This window comes from Macadamia integrifolia, chromosome 7, assembly GCF_013358625.1.
Source record: "Macadamia integrifolia cultivar HAES 741 chromosome 7, SCU_Mint_v3, whole genome shotgun sequence".
NCBI classification, from domain to species: domain Eukaryota; kingdom Viridiplantae; phylum Streptophyta; class Magnoliopsida; order Proteales; family Proteaceae; genus Macadamia; species Macadamia integrifolia.
The window spans coordinates 34,131,877-34,146,328 of NC_056563.1; the positions used below are offsets into that span (position 1 = coordinate 34,131,877).

Here is a 14,452-nt window from a genome sequence, read left to right on the forward strand (position 1 = left end):
GCTGTGAATTTTTTATTTGAGCGCAGTTTAGTACTTTTCGGATTTGGATTTTTCGCTATATATTTGTAGCGAAGGTTTTTTTTTTGTAATGCAAGAAAAGCTGAGAGTTGTAAAAATGAACGTTGTAACCCTATTCTCCATTGATAATGAAGTAGGATTTTATCTCATCGAGGACGTAGGTAATCTTGTCAAAACTTGTAAATATACATTGTTTGTTCTTGTTTTTCCATGACTTTCTGCACAATTTTAGGGTTGTGATTCTACATATTTCTATATTAAACCATGGCAATTTCGTAAAATTGCAAAAATAGATACTCTAAACAAGCAACAAACATAACGGTCGAGAATCGAGATGTCGGTCGTTAGCCCTTGCTTTTGAGGTTGGAGCAAAACTTAAAATACCCGCCCAAACTCGAATCAAAATCGACATTTCATGAGCTCTCTCTCTATGACGTCGATTCTCCGATCGTTCAACCTCCTAGCAGCAATTTCCTTTGTCCTAATGGTGTCTCTCTCCAATGGCGTATACGGAATTCCCGAACAAGAACTCTTGGAGATGGTGACTGCTCTGAGATCGAGAGGGTACAAGCTCTTCTGCAACGCCTTAATGACATCGGATATCCACGACGAGATCCTCTCGGGAAGCTCCTTCACATTCTTTGCTCCCACCGACTCTGCTCTCTTTGCTCTGGACATGGCCACCACCGCCACCTATTACGTTCAGACTCTCCGTTTCCACGTCGTTCCCGGCCGTTTCTCAATGTTGTTTCTTCGTTCTCTCCCTTCCATTTCTTCTTTCTCCACACTTCTCCCTCACAAACACATCTTCATCTCCCACGAACGAATGCCGAATTCTAACCTAATCGCAGTAAACAACGTCGAGATTGTCTTTCCTGGTCTCTTCTACAGCCGTGATATCGCCGTCCACGGCTTAAGCAGTATACTCATACTCCGTCACAATGGATCTGCCCATGCTCAGCCTCAGTCGACGGCGAAATCCGCTGCTAACGATACAAATACTCTCTCGCCGAGCATGAACGTTGCGGATCTGGACAGAATTTCACCAATTGCAAATTCGCCGGACGATAGACTTCCGGTGGACTATTCATCGTACGAGGAGTCACCAGATACTCATCCCTATTGGAATTTATATTCGGCGCCAGCACCGGAACAGAGTAAGTCGGAATTTGGTGAAACTCCGGTGGAAATTTGCGGTGGACATGAGAAGGTACTGAAGACTGATAATGGAATTCACGGCGAAGCCACTGCTGCAACGGAGGAGATTTTAGAAGAAACTCAGTGGCCGTTGGATGGGAAGACAGAGTACCCTGCGATGACCAGTGACAAGGGTTTGTGACACATGAGCATCCCACGAGTCCATCTCTGAATTGCCATGTCAGCACATCAGGCCTTCATGCATTCCTCCCCTTTGTTTTTTTTCTTCCTTTTCGTTACCCTGCGATGACCAGTGACAAGGGTTTGTGACACATGAGCATCCCACGAGTCCATCTCTGAATTGCCATGTCAGCACATCAGGCCTTCATGCATTCCTCCCCTTTGTTTTTTTTCTTCCTTTTCGTTACCCTGCGATGACCAGTGACAAGGGTTTGTGACACATGAGCATCCCACGAGTCCATCTCTGAATTGCCATGTCAGCACATCAGGCCTTCATGCATTCCTCCCCTTTTTTTTTTCCTTTTCCTTCAGAGGTACTTCTGCTACTGGATGCCTCTTCATTGTTTTAAAAGTCAGTTATAACTGTGAACATGATCATTAGAAAGGTGGCTGCTTCCAATGTAGGTGGTTGTGCTTGGATATCTTTGTGCCTTTTTAGGCATTCAAAAGGAATTAACATGGGTTGATGTGAACTTCCGTCCTTATCTTGTAAAGTGATTAATGGGGTTGAGTTCTTCCAACCTGGATTAACTACTATGCACAAACCTGATCTCATAAGGCTAACCGATTTATGAGGTCAAGTTCTTTCAAGCTCCATATCATGATCAGAGACCATTAAGCCACCATTTTCAAGGTTGGGATTCGATCTCTGAAACCATGTTCTCTCAACCCCATCTTTCTAATGTTTATCTGGATTTCCAAGAAAAAAAAAAAAAAATAACTGTAGCCCATAATGGTTCATTACAACCCTTCACTTCTAATAATTGCAACAAAACTAATGGGTGAAAGAAATAAACCTGTGCAATTTCTTCAATTGTGCTAATCATTATGGCTCTACTCTTCAGGTTCGTAACAACAGCATCAACAGTCATTGTGATTCCACGACGCAGATCCATTGCATTCATCCCAGCTGCAACTGATTTGCTGCCCTCGGAAAATATAGCACGGGTAAGGGCTGTGGCACAAGTGGTACTTGCATAAATGAAAGGAGGAATTATTAATGATAAGGAAACTAATAAAATTTTGATAGAAAAAATTCTTAAAATAAAGATTTAAAAAAGAATCTTAAAAGATATTTCTAAAAGAGAAAAAGGAGGAACGGTTGAGAGAGGGGAGGAAAGGCGATATACAAAAGAAGGAAAATGGGAAAGAGAGAGATAAGAGAGAAGGGTGGAATTATTATTAATAAGGAAACTAATGAGATTTTGATAGAAAAAACTCTTAAAATATAGATTTAAAAAAAAAAATCCTAAAAGATATTTCAAAAAGAGTAAAATGGAGGAACGGTTGAGAGAGAAGAAGAAAGGCTTACCATAAAAAAAGGACAGTGGGAAAGAGTGAGATAAGAGAGGAGGATGAGGAATTATTATTGACAAGGAAATTAATAAGATTTTGGCAGAAAAAAGTCCTAAAATATAGATTTTTAGATTTTTTTTTTTTAAGAAAGTAAATCCTAAAAAATATTTTAAAAAGAGAAAAGGTAGGAACGGTTGAGAGAGAGAGAGGAGGAAAGGCGAAGGAAAGTGAGAGAAAGAATAGGCAAAGGATTTGAGTGATTTTTAAAAAATATTTAAATATTAAAAATATAAAAGGGTACCAACAATATAAGAAAAGTAAAAAATATTGACAAAAAAATATAACGAAAAAGATAAGGTATTTAAATAAGCAAGAGGGCTAAAATAGTCAAGTGAAAGATTAGCCACGAAGCATGAGTACATACTTTTATACGATAGTATGATATGATATATGAAATTTGTTCTTTCCGTCCTCCACGGTCCTCACTTCCTAATCCCATCAAGGTCGCAATTGGAGCCTGAGATTTGTTTCTTCTTCTTCGTATGCTTCGGGAACTGATCGTTTTGCTTTGCAATTATTCGCTGCACCATTATTTGACCTGAACTAAGTAGTAATTCTCTCTGATAACTCTTAGTAGCCGGGGAAGGGCATATCCCGTAAATACTATTTCGTTCAGGGTTATTTACGCTCACCCATTGTCCTCTCCTGAGCTATTTCTACTTTCGGTTTCGAAACAGATCGGAACAACCAATCGCAGTCAGTATAGGGTTTCTTTTCATTCATTAACATCACAGTCCGCACTCTGCGAGGTGAAGATTTCACAATTTTGGTGCACGGAGAAAGACTAGGGTTTCGGACTCTTATCTACATCGATCTGCTGCTTCTGTAATGCTCTGCAGGGATGCCTGAGGCGAATGAACAGGTACCATTGTACAACCATGACGACCACATGCAGTCCATGAACCACCCTGTGAGCCAGATCGAGGAAGAAGACGACGGGGCAGCTGGAGAGTCCATCGACAATCCTCACGTACGTTACGAAGCTCACACGCTGGAAAACGGTGGTGTTGGGCGCAACCTCGAGGTTATGGATGGCGTTGAAGAGGTCCCTCCGGATTCTAATTACCTCGGCGGTGCCAATTTCGTGTTACCTTCACGTGGAGAGGGTATGGATCAGTTGACTCTCTCCTTCCAGGGTGAAGTCTATGTGTTCGATGCCGTATCCCCAGAGAAGGTCTTTGTAGAGATGGGTTTTGTTAATTTTCTCAATTTTACGTCCCCTTTTAAATCTTGGTTACTGCTAGGTTTCTTGTTTTTGTCGATTAGAAGATTTGTGCTCAGTTTTTTTCTTTTTTTTGGTGGGGTTTGTTACTTACAGGTACAGGCGGTTCTGCTATTGCTGGGAGGGTATGAAGTACCTTCTGGCGTGTCTGGCGTGGCATCCTCTCCAAATCAGAGGGTAGTGTTTCTTCCCTCATGCTTGTGGACTATTTTATTTTTCTATGGGTGATGTTCTCTTTTTTAATGAGCTGAGTTTGTTGTTTTCATCCTTAATCTCTCCATTTCTTCCCCCTACCCCGGGTGACAGAGTTTAGCTGAGTACCCTCGGCGCTCGAGTCTTCCTCAGAGAGAGGCTTCTCTTCATAGGTTCCGGGAAAAAAGAAAAGAGCGAAACTTTGACAAGAAAATTCGATATACCGTCCGGAAAGAAGTTGCTCTCAGGTAGTCGTCCTCCTGCTAAATATGTTATATTCTTTTAATTTTTTTTTTCCCTTTTCCAACTCAGTAGAGAAAGTTTGTCGGAAAACACGTTAAAGGAGATTGTAAGACTTCCGTGCATAGTATGGGATAAAGAAGCTTGGGAGGAGAGAAAAAGAAAATGATAGAAGAAAACCCTCCTTTACTCTTACTGTTGACTGGCTAGTTCTGAGGTTTCTATGGGCTTCATGCGTTTTGGTAAACGCACAACTATGTTGATTGTCATTGTAGACATTGCAAGACTATATAATTAAGAGCCGAGTAAGAAATGCTTTATCCTCTCCTATGCATAAGCATAAATTGATTTTGGACTTAATTGTCGCACCTTCAATTTGGATCTGCGGGTTTGCGTTTCTTGCAATTCCGTCATGCACCAGCCCTTTTACTTTGGGCAGACTTAATATTACTTCTGTCGCTATACCTACATTCAGCTACATGTATTAATTGCAACAAAGGAAGGGAAAAATTTGAATGAGTAAAGGGAGAAATCAAATTTAAAGCAAAAAATGATGGGCTTTAACCTCTGAGATATGGATGGCTTCCTGGTTTAATTGCTTTGTTCATCAAAGTCTGCTCTTTAGCTCTGATTTTTTTTTCTCTCTCTCCTGCTGTTAGTCAATAGAAGATTATTTTTTGAGATCTAGGGTATGGTTGTATGAAGATGATAATGGCAGACCAGAATAAATGGAGCTGTGACATACTTGGATTAATGGGGTCAAGGAAGTTGTTTGAGTATAATGATCATAAGCCCGCTCCTCTGGTTCAGAGGAATTTGATTTTGATGTCATCGATTCTATGGCTTGCGTCCCCTAACCCTCTCTCTATAACATTGCCACACCATTTTACTCATTAACCCCACCAACATGTGGGACCCATTTGTACAATTATCCTGCCCGAGTCTCTCCACTATCCAAACGGGGCCTTACGGATGTGTATAGGCTTCCAATATGTCTTTATGATGCAATAATGTCCAAGTAGCCAACTGAAGGATCTTTGATATTCTCCAGAAAGCATTGAATTAGTTTTTGGTGATTGGGAGCATTGCATTATGGTAAGTTGGTTATTTCTATTTCAAAGGCAGGCTTAATTTTGGATGGTCAAAATTTATATGTTTTGCATGCTATTGGTGCCATTTGAAAGCTTATTTACCTTTCTAGCGAGATCAAGATCTTGTGATTCCGAGCTGTATTTGGAAAGTTATTACAAATTTACTCATGGGTTCTTGTTTTAGGAAATCTTATTAGATTAGAAGTCTTAATTCTATTTCTTCCTTAAATTTGTATTTTTCTTTATCTATGAAAGGGTATAAGCCCTAATTGGAGTTGCTAGACTGTACTTTGTAATTAGAGTGATGTTAGGAAATGTTTTAAGCTGTAATTGGAGTTCCTAGTTTGTAAATACACTCATGTTAGAAATTATTTTTCTTGAAGTCAAAATTCTATAAGGACCTTCAATTTTCTGCTCTTTTGCATCTATTGTGCTTTTAGGGATGTACATGAACCTTAAGAGGTTGATTTCCTTTATTGAACGCATAGAGCTTCTTCCACACCCCCCCCCTTTTTTTTTTGTGTGGGTGGGTGGGTGGGGCGGGCGGTTAGAAGCTTTGACCTAATCCCTGTCCCTGCTAGTCATTGGTGAGAGCAGTTGGTGAAGGAAGCATATTATTTCTTTGCTTTTGCTGTTGCTGTTGCTGGATTTGGTTGTTGGCTGCTCGGTGGGTATTGGGTAGGTGTGTCAGTTGGTTTATGCTGGATCTGGCTTCTGTAATTCCCTTTTCGGACATTTGGAGTCGGGGTATCTTTTGTGGCAGGATTTGGTCAAGTTGTAATCTAGTTTTATGCTGCTGCTTTTTTATTCTTTTTTTTGGGGGGGGGGGTGGTTCTTGTTCCCTCTATAGTTCAAAATTTAGTTTTCAAGTGAAACCAAAATATTTCTAGTTTTTGTTGAAATTCGACCAAAATTCGGTTTCATTGGTGAATTGTGATTGGCCGTTTCATTGGTGAGTATCGAAATCTTATATATTGATTTCCATTTTGATAATCTTAACATATATAAAATTGAGCCATATATTAGCCCTACTTTCTTAAAAGAAAAAAATAGTAAGATCAGCTTACGATGTCTAATATATAAAAAATTGAAGTCTAACCACTAAATATTTACTCTATATTTTTGCACAAATTAATTTCAAGAAAAAAAGACATACTTCCTAATTGGAATCTTGCACAAATATTGCTCAAATCTGACAAATCTTTGATGTAGATGCATTGAAGTATTCCCCAACATCTTGTTCCATAAAGAAATGTAGGTGATTTGGCAAAAAATTTCTTGGGGTTTTCTAGGGTTTCTTTCTCTCGGACAAAAACATCAAAATGCACGAAATGGGTTGGAATTTCGTCCTATTTTGAGTATAAATATCAATATATAATGTAGGATGATATTAAGATTTTGAAACAATGCTGAAGTTTTGATTGAAATCTTTTATTCCTAGAAAGTCGACCCCTAGTTCGGATCGAGGCTTCTCGAAACCAATTTTTTTCGTAAAGTTTTGGTCATTTGGATCGAAATTTTTAGCCTTGGCTCCCTTGCCCAGCTTACCTGTCCAGTTCATGTCTTTTATTTACTCAACCAATTTTGAATAAAGTCAGTCTTTGATGAATACTACATAGAAATGAGGTGGTCAAGTGGTCAACAGTGTGGTGGGAAATAGTGCATAAAGGGTACTAACCGATTACTTGTATCAAAAGAGACGGCCAAGTGATTCTGCCTTATGTGTGGTTAATATGCAAAGAGGATGATGAATCAGATGACCATCTCTCTCTCTTCTGTTCGTTTGCCAAAAGAATTTAGTTTCATTTCTTGATGGCTATGTTTGGTTGTAAGGGGAATTAAAGGAAAGGGAAGTGAGATTTTCATACTTAAAAAGGAAATATATGTAATCATTACCAGTGTGAATTTAACATTAACTTTAAATCATTCCATATTTGGTAATAAAATTTCACTTTACTTTGCATCCAAAACCCTTTGCTATAATATGTAAAATAAAAATTACATGTAAAATATATCATTACTAAATATGGTTAAAAGAATTAAGTAGTTAATATAATCATATGGGATAATGATTATAAACATTTCTTTTTAAAGTATGAAATTTTCCCTTTCCTTAAGTCCCATTGCAATCAAAGGGAGCCGATGGTTTATCAAATTATTTGGGCATTCCTGGAAGATGTCATTGAATTACGTTTGTATTCGGTATCTAGCACCTCTTAGCAAAAGTTGTTGGCTTTTATATTCTATTGCATCAGTTTGCTCTGGGGAGATGTGTTTGATTAGTTTTTTGTTGGAGAAAAAAGTTGGGAGGGCTTAGTTTTGGGATTCATCAGGAGGGAATAAGGGACTTTGCTCTGGAAATAATTAGGGCCTTTTGTTCCTAGGCATCCAGCTTTTTTTATTTGGCTTCACATCGAGTCTGTACCCTCTTTCTGAAGTAAAAATGGTCGGAGTTAATTTCAAGCACATATTCTTGTTTTACTGTGTATACAAGCTCCCTTTCATTGGTTTCACATTTCGTATCCTCTTTGTGAATTTCCTATTATAAACTCTTCCCTATAACAGGATGCAGCGTAAAAAGGGTCAATTCACATCATCAAAGGCGACTTTAGATGAAACAGCATCAGGTTCTTCAAATTGGAATGGTTCAGGACAAGATGATTCACAGCAAGAAACTTTGTGGGTGTTGTTAGTTTCCTAAATTTCTTTTGTAGTCAACCTTCATTGTTTCTTCGTGTTTTCTTTCCTTCAATTTTCTTTTATCCCCTTCGTTTAGGCTGGTCTTGTGCCATTTTTTTTCTGTAATTTGCTATTTGTATTTTGTAATCTTTAAGTGCTTTCTTCAGATGCACACACTGTGGCAATAGTTCAAAGTCCACTCCAATGATGCGTCGTGGGCCAGCTGGACCTAGGACTCTGTGCAATGCATGTGGGCTTATGTGGGCAAACAAGGTTGGTACCCGTATATGGCTTATTATTGTTAGTTCCTCGCATTAAAAAAAAATGGTTTGTTCCTTTTTACTATAAAAAATTATAGTAAAGCAGAAATAAAAACTATGAGCATTGTCTTTAAAAAAAAAAAAAAACTCTTTCAAGGTTATTGTTGAGAGACAATGTGAAGGATGGGAAATGAGAAGAATTGTGGAGGGACAAAATGAGAAGCTCAAGAAAGTGAATCTTACAAGTATTTTCGTCAAAACTACAAAGCGGTTGCAAGAGGCCGTAGGTGATTGTTGCCTGATCTAAATAAGGGGGAAAAACTTATACCCCCAAACCCACCCCCATCCCAAAGAAAAGAAAAGAAAAAAAAAAAATCAAAGATAAATCCCTTGTTGACAATGTGTAGTATCTCAAAAGCCTCTTCCTTGGGCTAGCATATTGAGAGATTCATGTGCTGATTTGGTGAAATATAAAGCAGTTTTTGATTGGGTGAGATTTAATTTTGAGCATTCTAGTCTTTTTAATGCGGGGTTGGTGATAGTCTAATATAGAGACACTCAGAAACACTTTAGACATTTTCTTATTGGGAAAAAGATGGGCTTTTTTTTTTTTTTTTTTAAATGGGATTGATAAGGATGAACGAATTTTAAGACATAAAATGTGAGCAGGGGTCTATTCTTTGGTGATTCATTGCTTTTTATATCCATTGTTTTACTGGTACATCAAAAACTAATTAAAAATTGTGCATCATGAGCAACCATGTTGTTTGTTGTCCTACCTCTGGACACTGCACCATTGGATGCTCTCTCTCTCTCCTCCTTTTTTTTTAAAACTTGGGTTGGGGGTTATTTTTGTTTCCATTTTTTTCTTTTCCTTGTTTATTTGGTTGAGTTGTCAAAAATTCTTTTAGCTAGGTTCACCATCTTCGTGTGATGACATATTTGTTATCATTTTGTAAATATGCATTTCACTTCATGTGGTTAATTCATGATAGTGTCTTGGAAATCTACACCTAGTCCATAAGCTTCACTGATGCAGTTGCTTTAGACATTAATCCCATATGAAGGCCTTTAAGCTTGGAAGCCCATAAGGTGCTGGTGGCAGTCCAATGGGTAGTTATATTATAAATTGCGTTTTTATTTATTTATTTACTTTTTTTTTCGGGTTTCATTGCAATGGGCCGAATTTATAAGCCCATAAAGAGTGGGGATAAAGTTAGTACACAGGATTAGTGGTTAAGCGTTTGAAACTTCTTTAACCCCCACACCACCCCCCCCCCCAAAAAAAAAAAAAAAAAAAAAAAAGGTGTTTGAAACTATGAGTTAGATAGGTTAATATCTTTTCCGGCCTTATGTTTCAAGTCTATTCACTTCATGTCAGTATAAGACTGATTAGAAGTTCTTTTATGAGTCAATTTAGGAAGTTTAGAAGGTCTTTATGAGTCAACAGAGACATGTCATACTAGTATATCACTATATCAGTAATAACCTTTCCTAGTACCTCAATGGATGTGGACTGTTTCCCAAGTTGCAAGGAGGCAATACAAGGTTTCAAATGGCTTGACCCCATGCGGGACAAAAAAATCACATCTTAACCTGAATCTATAAAGTTTGGTTTCAAGTGTTCCAACTCTATATATGGTAGTAAAGTTTGGTATGAGTTACTGATGTCTCAATGTGCCAAAATTGTTACTCACATTGATCTCCATTGACTCCTAGTGCGAATTTGAGGGTCACTTATGCAAGGGAACAAGGCTTTGGTTTGAAGGTTAACAGGTAATAATTGCTGGCATTCCACTTTTGAAAGCTCAAAGTACTCTCGAGATTCCTCTTCTAGCATGGGAGCTCAAAATTGTTGTCCTGTTGGAGATGGTCGGTGGATTTCCTTTGTACTGCTAGTGCAACTGGGGTGTGAACAATTGTCAACACATTAACTATGGTGTTATGGTCAAAGCCAAGTAATCACTGAAAAGCTTGAGTTCATTCTACAAACAGACTGCAACCTGGAATGTTGGTCAAGCTAATGGTTTTCTGAAGAATAAGTAATGAATAGAAAGGTTAGGAAATATGGTGTCCAAAGTAAGGTGTGCAGAAGCATTCCAAATTCCAGATCCAGTGGCCTGGATTTGCTCCCATTAGTTCAGAGTCGGTTCTGTTAACCAGGGACAAAATTGTAATTTTATGTGGGGGTTCACTATTTTTAGGTTATTCCTGGGGTCCATAGGAGGTGGGGCCCAAGTTATCTAGTAGATATAGGTTTCAAAAATCTTATTTTGTGAAGTATTTTAGAGTATCATGTTAGAAATATTAGACAAGAGAGTTCTAGATCTAGAAGATTTTCTTGTTGGTTTTTCTTATAAATATTTAACCATGCCCCATATGATGGAATTGAATGGATTTGTTTTGAGCATTTTGGTAACTTGCCTTCTGTGCCTCTTTAACCACGATTTGGCTCTCCTCTTTCTTCTCTCTCTCCTATGATAAAATCTTTCTTTCCCAAGGGAGTGTGCCTAAATCAACATGCATCCTGAGTTCGACTCCCCTTACCCCATTGGGGCCAGCCCCACGGCTTCTATGGTTCTCATAGAATCCAGTGCTGATCCGGTGCACTTGTGTAGTGGCGTATGCACATGCCCAGGGGAATAGTCAGGCTGAAGGTCTGACACCCTCGTTAGCCCACCATAAAAAATCTTTCTTTCCCTACTTGCTCTCCTATTCTCTCCCTCCCATCTGTTATATTTACTAGAAAAGATAAATATTTTAGTCTGTTATCTTTCTAAACATCACAAGACATTTATTCTGCCATGTGGACAAATGATGTGCCCATTCTAACTGTTGGATAGAGAGGAAATGATCTAGATTAGCCATTTATCAAATTTTAGTGTCTAATTTAATCAAATACCTTCCCTTGTATTGACATGCATCCTGTGTATGCCCATGCATGTACCTGTATTGGACAATACTGTGCACTCTCCCAACTCTGACCAGGGACAGGCAGTTTATTTAAAAAATAATAATAAAAATGAATGGTTCAGATTTACCTTGTGATTTCTGTAAATGTCACGTTCCTTTGTTACATGGATAGTTACCCTTTATTAATATTCTCGTTAAAATTGAATTTTGGGTTGTGAAAAAAAATGTTAATTGTAAACCATCCTTCCGCTTGTATTTCGTTTTCATCATAGGCTTCTAAAGAGATGATAAAAAAGTTGAAATCAGTGATGAAAATTAAATTTTTTGATGCTGTTAAAATCCTATGAACCTGGCTGCTATTGTGTTTGCCAATTATTTTATCGCTCAACACCCCTCCCCCTCAGCCCAAAAATATAATAATAAATAAAATAGAAGAAAGGTCCTGAAGATGGCGTCTGTTTCACATCTTTCCTCAGTTCTCTCTGCAGCCAAAAACAAAACGTAGTGCGTGTGTGTTTTGTGAAGAATCTGAGGTCATTGCTGGTGAATGCCTGGTTCATTTTCAACTTGTCTGTTGTAATAGTGTCTTCTTTATCAATCCTTTAGTTAAATTGTGTCCCGAAACTTCTCTTTGTTTACTCCCTCCCCCTTCTTTTCCTCCTGATGCTCATTCTATTTATCTGGAAAATGTTAAAAATGTTTGACTTTTCCTTTGGTGCTGAATTACTGAGTTTCAGGGGACTTTAAGAGATCTTTCCAGGACGCCAATAATTGTGCAAACCTTATCTGCGGGAACTCAGGATACTTCGGCAAACCGTATTGAGCAGGTACTATTCCTTTAGTTGACATGATCTTTATTTGGCGCGGTCGCAATGGAAGTTATTGTTGCAAAGGTTTGCATTTCTCTGTGGGAGGAGTAACAGTGGTGCTTCCTTTGTCTTGTAATTTGTAGGGTGAAGTTAATGGGTCTGATTTGGGAACCAACAATCAGGGACCACCTGCAGATGTTGCTGCTAATTCCAATGGAAACTCTGTTGTAACAGCTGAACAGTGAGCTGATTGTTTAGTCATTCTCCTCACAAAGAAGTCCTACCTAGGTTTGTAGTGACCAAAAAGCGATGAGAAGTCTTTAATTTAGTTTCCCTTGGTTGCGGTTACAAATTTGTACAGGACATGCACTGCCATTGTCAATGCATATTGTTTCCATCTCATTCGACGATTTATTATTGTTATAATGTTGAGGCCTCATTCAGTTTTTCACTAGCTTATCAGATGATTCAGATCAAAGGTCTATGATTTCAAACAACAATGTCCTTGCTCCCTTGTGCTTGTTCTAGTATATCAGATCAATTGACCTAAGGGAAAGGGAGAGGGAAAGGGAAATTGGAAAGGGAGAGGGAAAGGGAAATTTAAAAAAAAAAAAAAAAATTTAGGACTTGACTCTATTTCGTGCAGTGTACTAATCTGGATTTCTCATAATACCTACTTTGATAAGTCAAAGGTATTTGGTTGCCCTCAGATTGTTGTAGCTTGAATTTTCATTTTCAGGTACCGCAAAGGAATTTTATGGTAAGGAGCAGTCATCCGGTTATGAGGAATGGCTAAAGGCAAACAACTTTGGATGAAACCCAATTATATGACCAGTTGTGGGGTGGCAGTAGGTCAGTTTGGTTTAATTTTGGTCTGGTTGAAATGGTGTTTGGTTCGGTTTGATTTGTTCCATTTGTATGATAAAGAAAATAATTATAAAATCATTTTTCTGGATTTTAACAATTTTTTTATCTGGTCGGTTTGATTTTCTTTCGTTTTTCGTTTCTGTCGGTCCATTTTGGTTGGTTTGGTCAGTTTTGTAAAGACCAGACAGTATAATTGGTTCGCCCGGATTGGGCTGCAATTTGACTCCCCTAAATTATGTATGGAACCCTCTCTTTACTGTTGTTACCTATTCTAATTTTGACCACAGTTGATTGTAATATGGTGGCATTGTTTTTGGGGCCAAAATTTATTTTCTTAAATTCAATATTTTTTTTCTTGACTTCCAAACATAATTCCAAAGAAACAAAAAGTTCTTTGAGCTGTTAGGAAAGGGATACACCAACAGTTTGGTATTTATCTCTATCATTTTCACATGAATTGACCTCACGACCCTCCTATGTGTTAATACCTCATTGATGCACTTTCCCTATGCCGCTTGCTCATCATGTCCTCGCCCTTTTAATTATCATATTTCTTTCACAAACTAATATAGATTTAAGAGGAAATTTCACTTCCTTCTGAATGTTGCATTTATTATATTCACATCCCTTGTGAAGTTTAAAATTATAATTGTACCATGTAGTGTTAACATTGTTAGAGTCATCTATTAATTTCATATATATATATATTTGGGTAGAATATTAATGTCATTTTTACCTCTATCCTTTGTGTAAACAATAGAGGAAAGACAAGAGAAACCCTCCCTGCTTCCCAGCGTCTCGGTTCTCTCGCAGCTCGCCCAGATTAATTCAGTTTCCCAAACTTGGTCCTTCCAAACAAATTAGAAGGTGATCGTTCCCATCAATTGTTCTTGTTCCGGTCAGTATTATCAAGCAAACACTACTTACTCTGTTAAACCATTTGATAATCCTTTCTCGATCTTTCATAGTACCTTCCAAGGTTTTTCCACCTATCAATCTATCATGAACCAAAACATCTCTGCTACGGGCCTAAATCTTGGCCAAAAGATTACTATACCTCTTCGATGTGCTTGTCCCACAAAAAATGAAAGTGTTGCTAGCATCAAATATCTACTCACTTACACAACCATTACAGGTGATTATGTTTACAATATAAGTTATCAGTTTGGAGCTACCGATATGGAGACCCTTGCAGCTAATGAGCTTCCTAGCATCATCATTTACCCATTCACAACACTCCTTGTTACTTTACGGAGTCCACCATCCAGTTCTCAAATCTTAAGCCCACCATCTCCGCCGCCTTCTTCCACCACTCCATCCTCTCCATCATAGAGTTCTATAGCATCAATTCAAATATGGGTCTATGTTCTTATTGCAGCTGTAGCTTCGATTGGTATCATGTTGGTTGTCTTCCTTATAGCCTTGTAT

The 14,452-nt window shown here is 38.1% G+C and overlaps 2 protein-coding genes across 4 annotated transcripts; both read left to right on the forward strand.

Moving 5' to 3' along the window:
• Positions 1–502: 502 nt before the first annotated feature.
• LOC122084946 lies at positions 503–1,868 on the forward strand. Its single transcript, XM_042653359.1, has 2 exons — positions 503–1,349; positions 1,478–1,868. Exons 1-2 carry the CDS (start codon positions 503–505, stop codon positions 1,483–1,485), a joined length of 855 nt encoding a protein of 284 aa, XP_042509293.1. The 3' UTR covers positions 1,486–1,868.
• Positions 1,869–3,222: 1,354 nt separating this feature from the next.
• LOC122083996 (GATA transcription factor 24-like) lies at positions 3,223–13,321 on the forward strand. Of its 3 annotated transcripts, XM_042651967.1 has the most exons (8): positions 3,223–3,925; positions 4,070–4,150; positions 4,280–4,413; positions 8,062–8,184; positions 8,343–8,448; positions 12,086–12,175; positions 12,301–12,445; positions 12,897–13,321. In XM_042651967.1, the coding sequence occupies exons 1-7, from the start codon at positions 3,593–3,595 to the stop codon at positions 12,400–12,402; spliced, it is 969 nt and encodes a 322-aa protein (XP_042507901.1). In that variant the 5' UTR covers positions 3,223–3,592; the 3' UTR covers positions 12,403–12,445; positions 12,897–13,321. The 3 variants fall into 3 exon arrangements, with proteins under 3 accessions (XP_042507901.1, XP_042507900.1, XP_042507902.1); XM_042651966.1 differs by lacking the exon at positions 12,897–13,321 and having other exon boundaries at positions 3,225–3,925; positions 12,301–12,559; XM_042651968.1 differs by lacking the exon at positions 12,897–13,321 and having other exon boundaries at positions 3,242–3,925; positions 8,062–8,175; positions 12,301–12,559.
• The last annotated feature ends 1,131 nt before the right edge of the window (positions 13,322–14,452 follow it).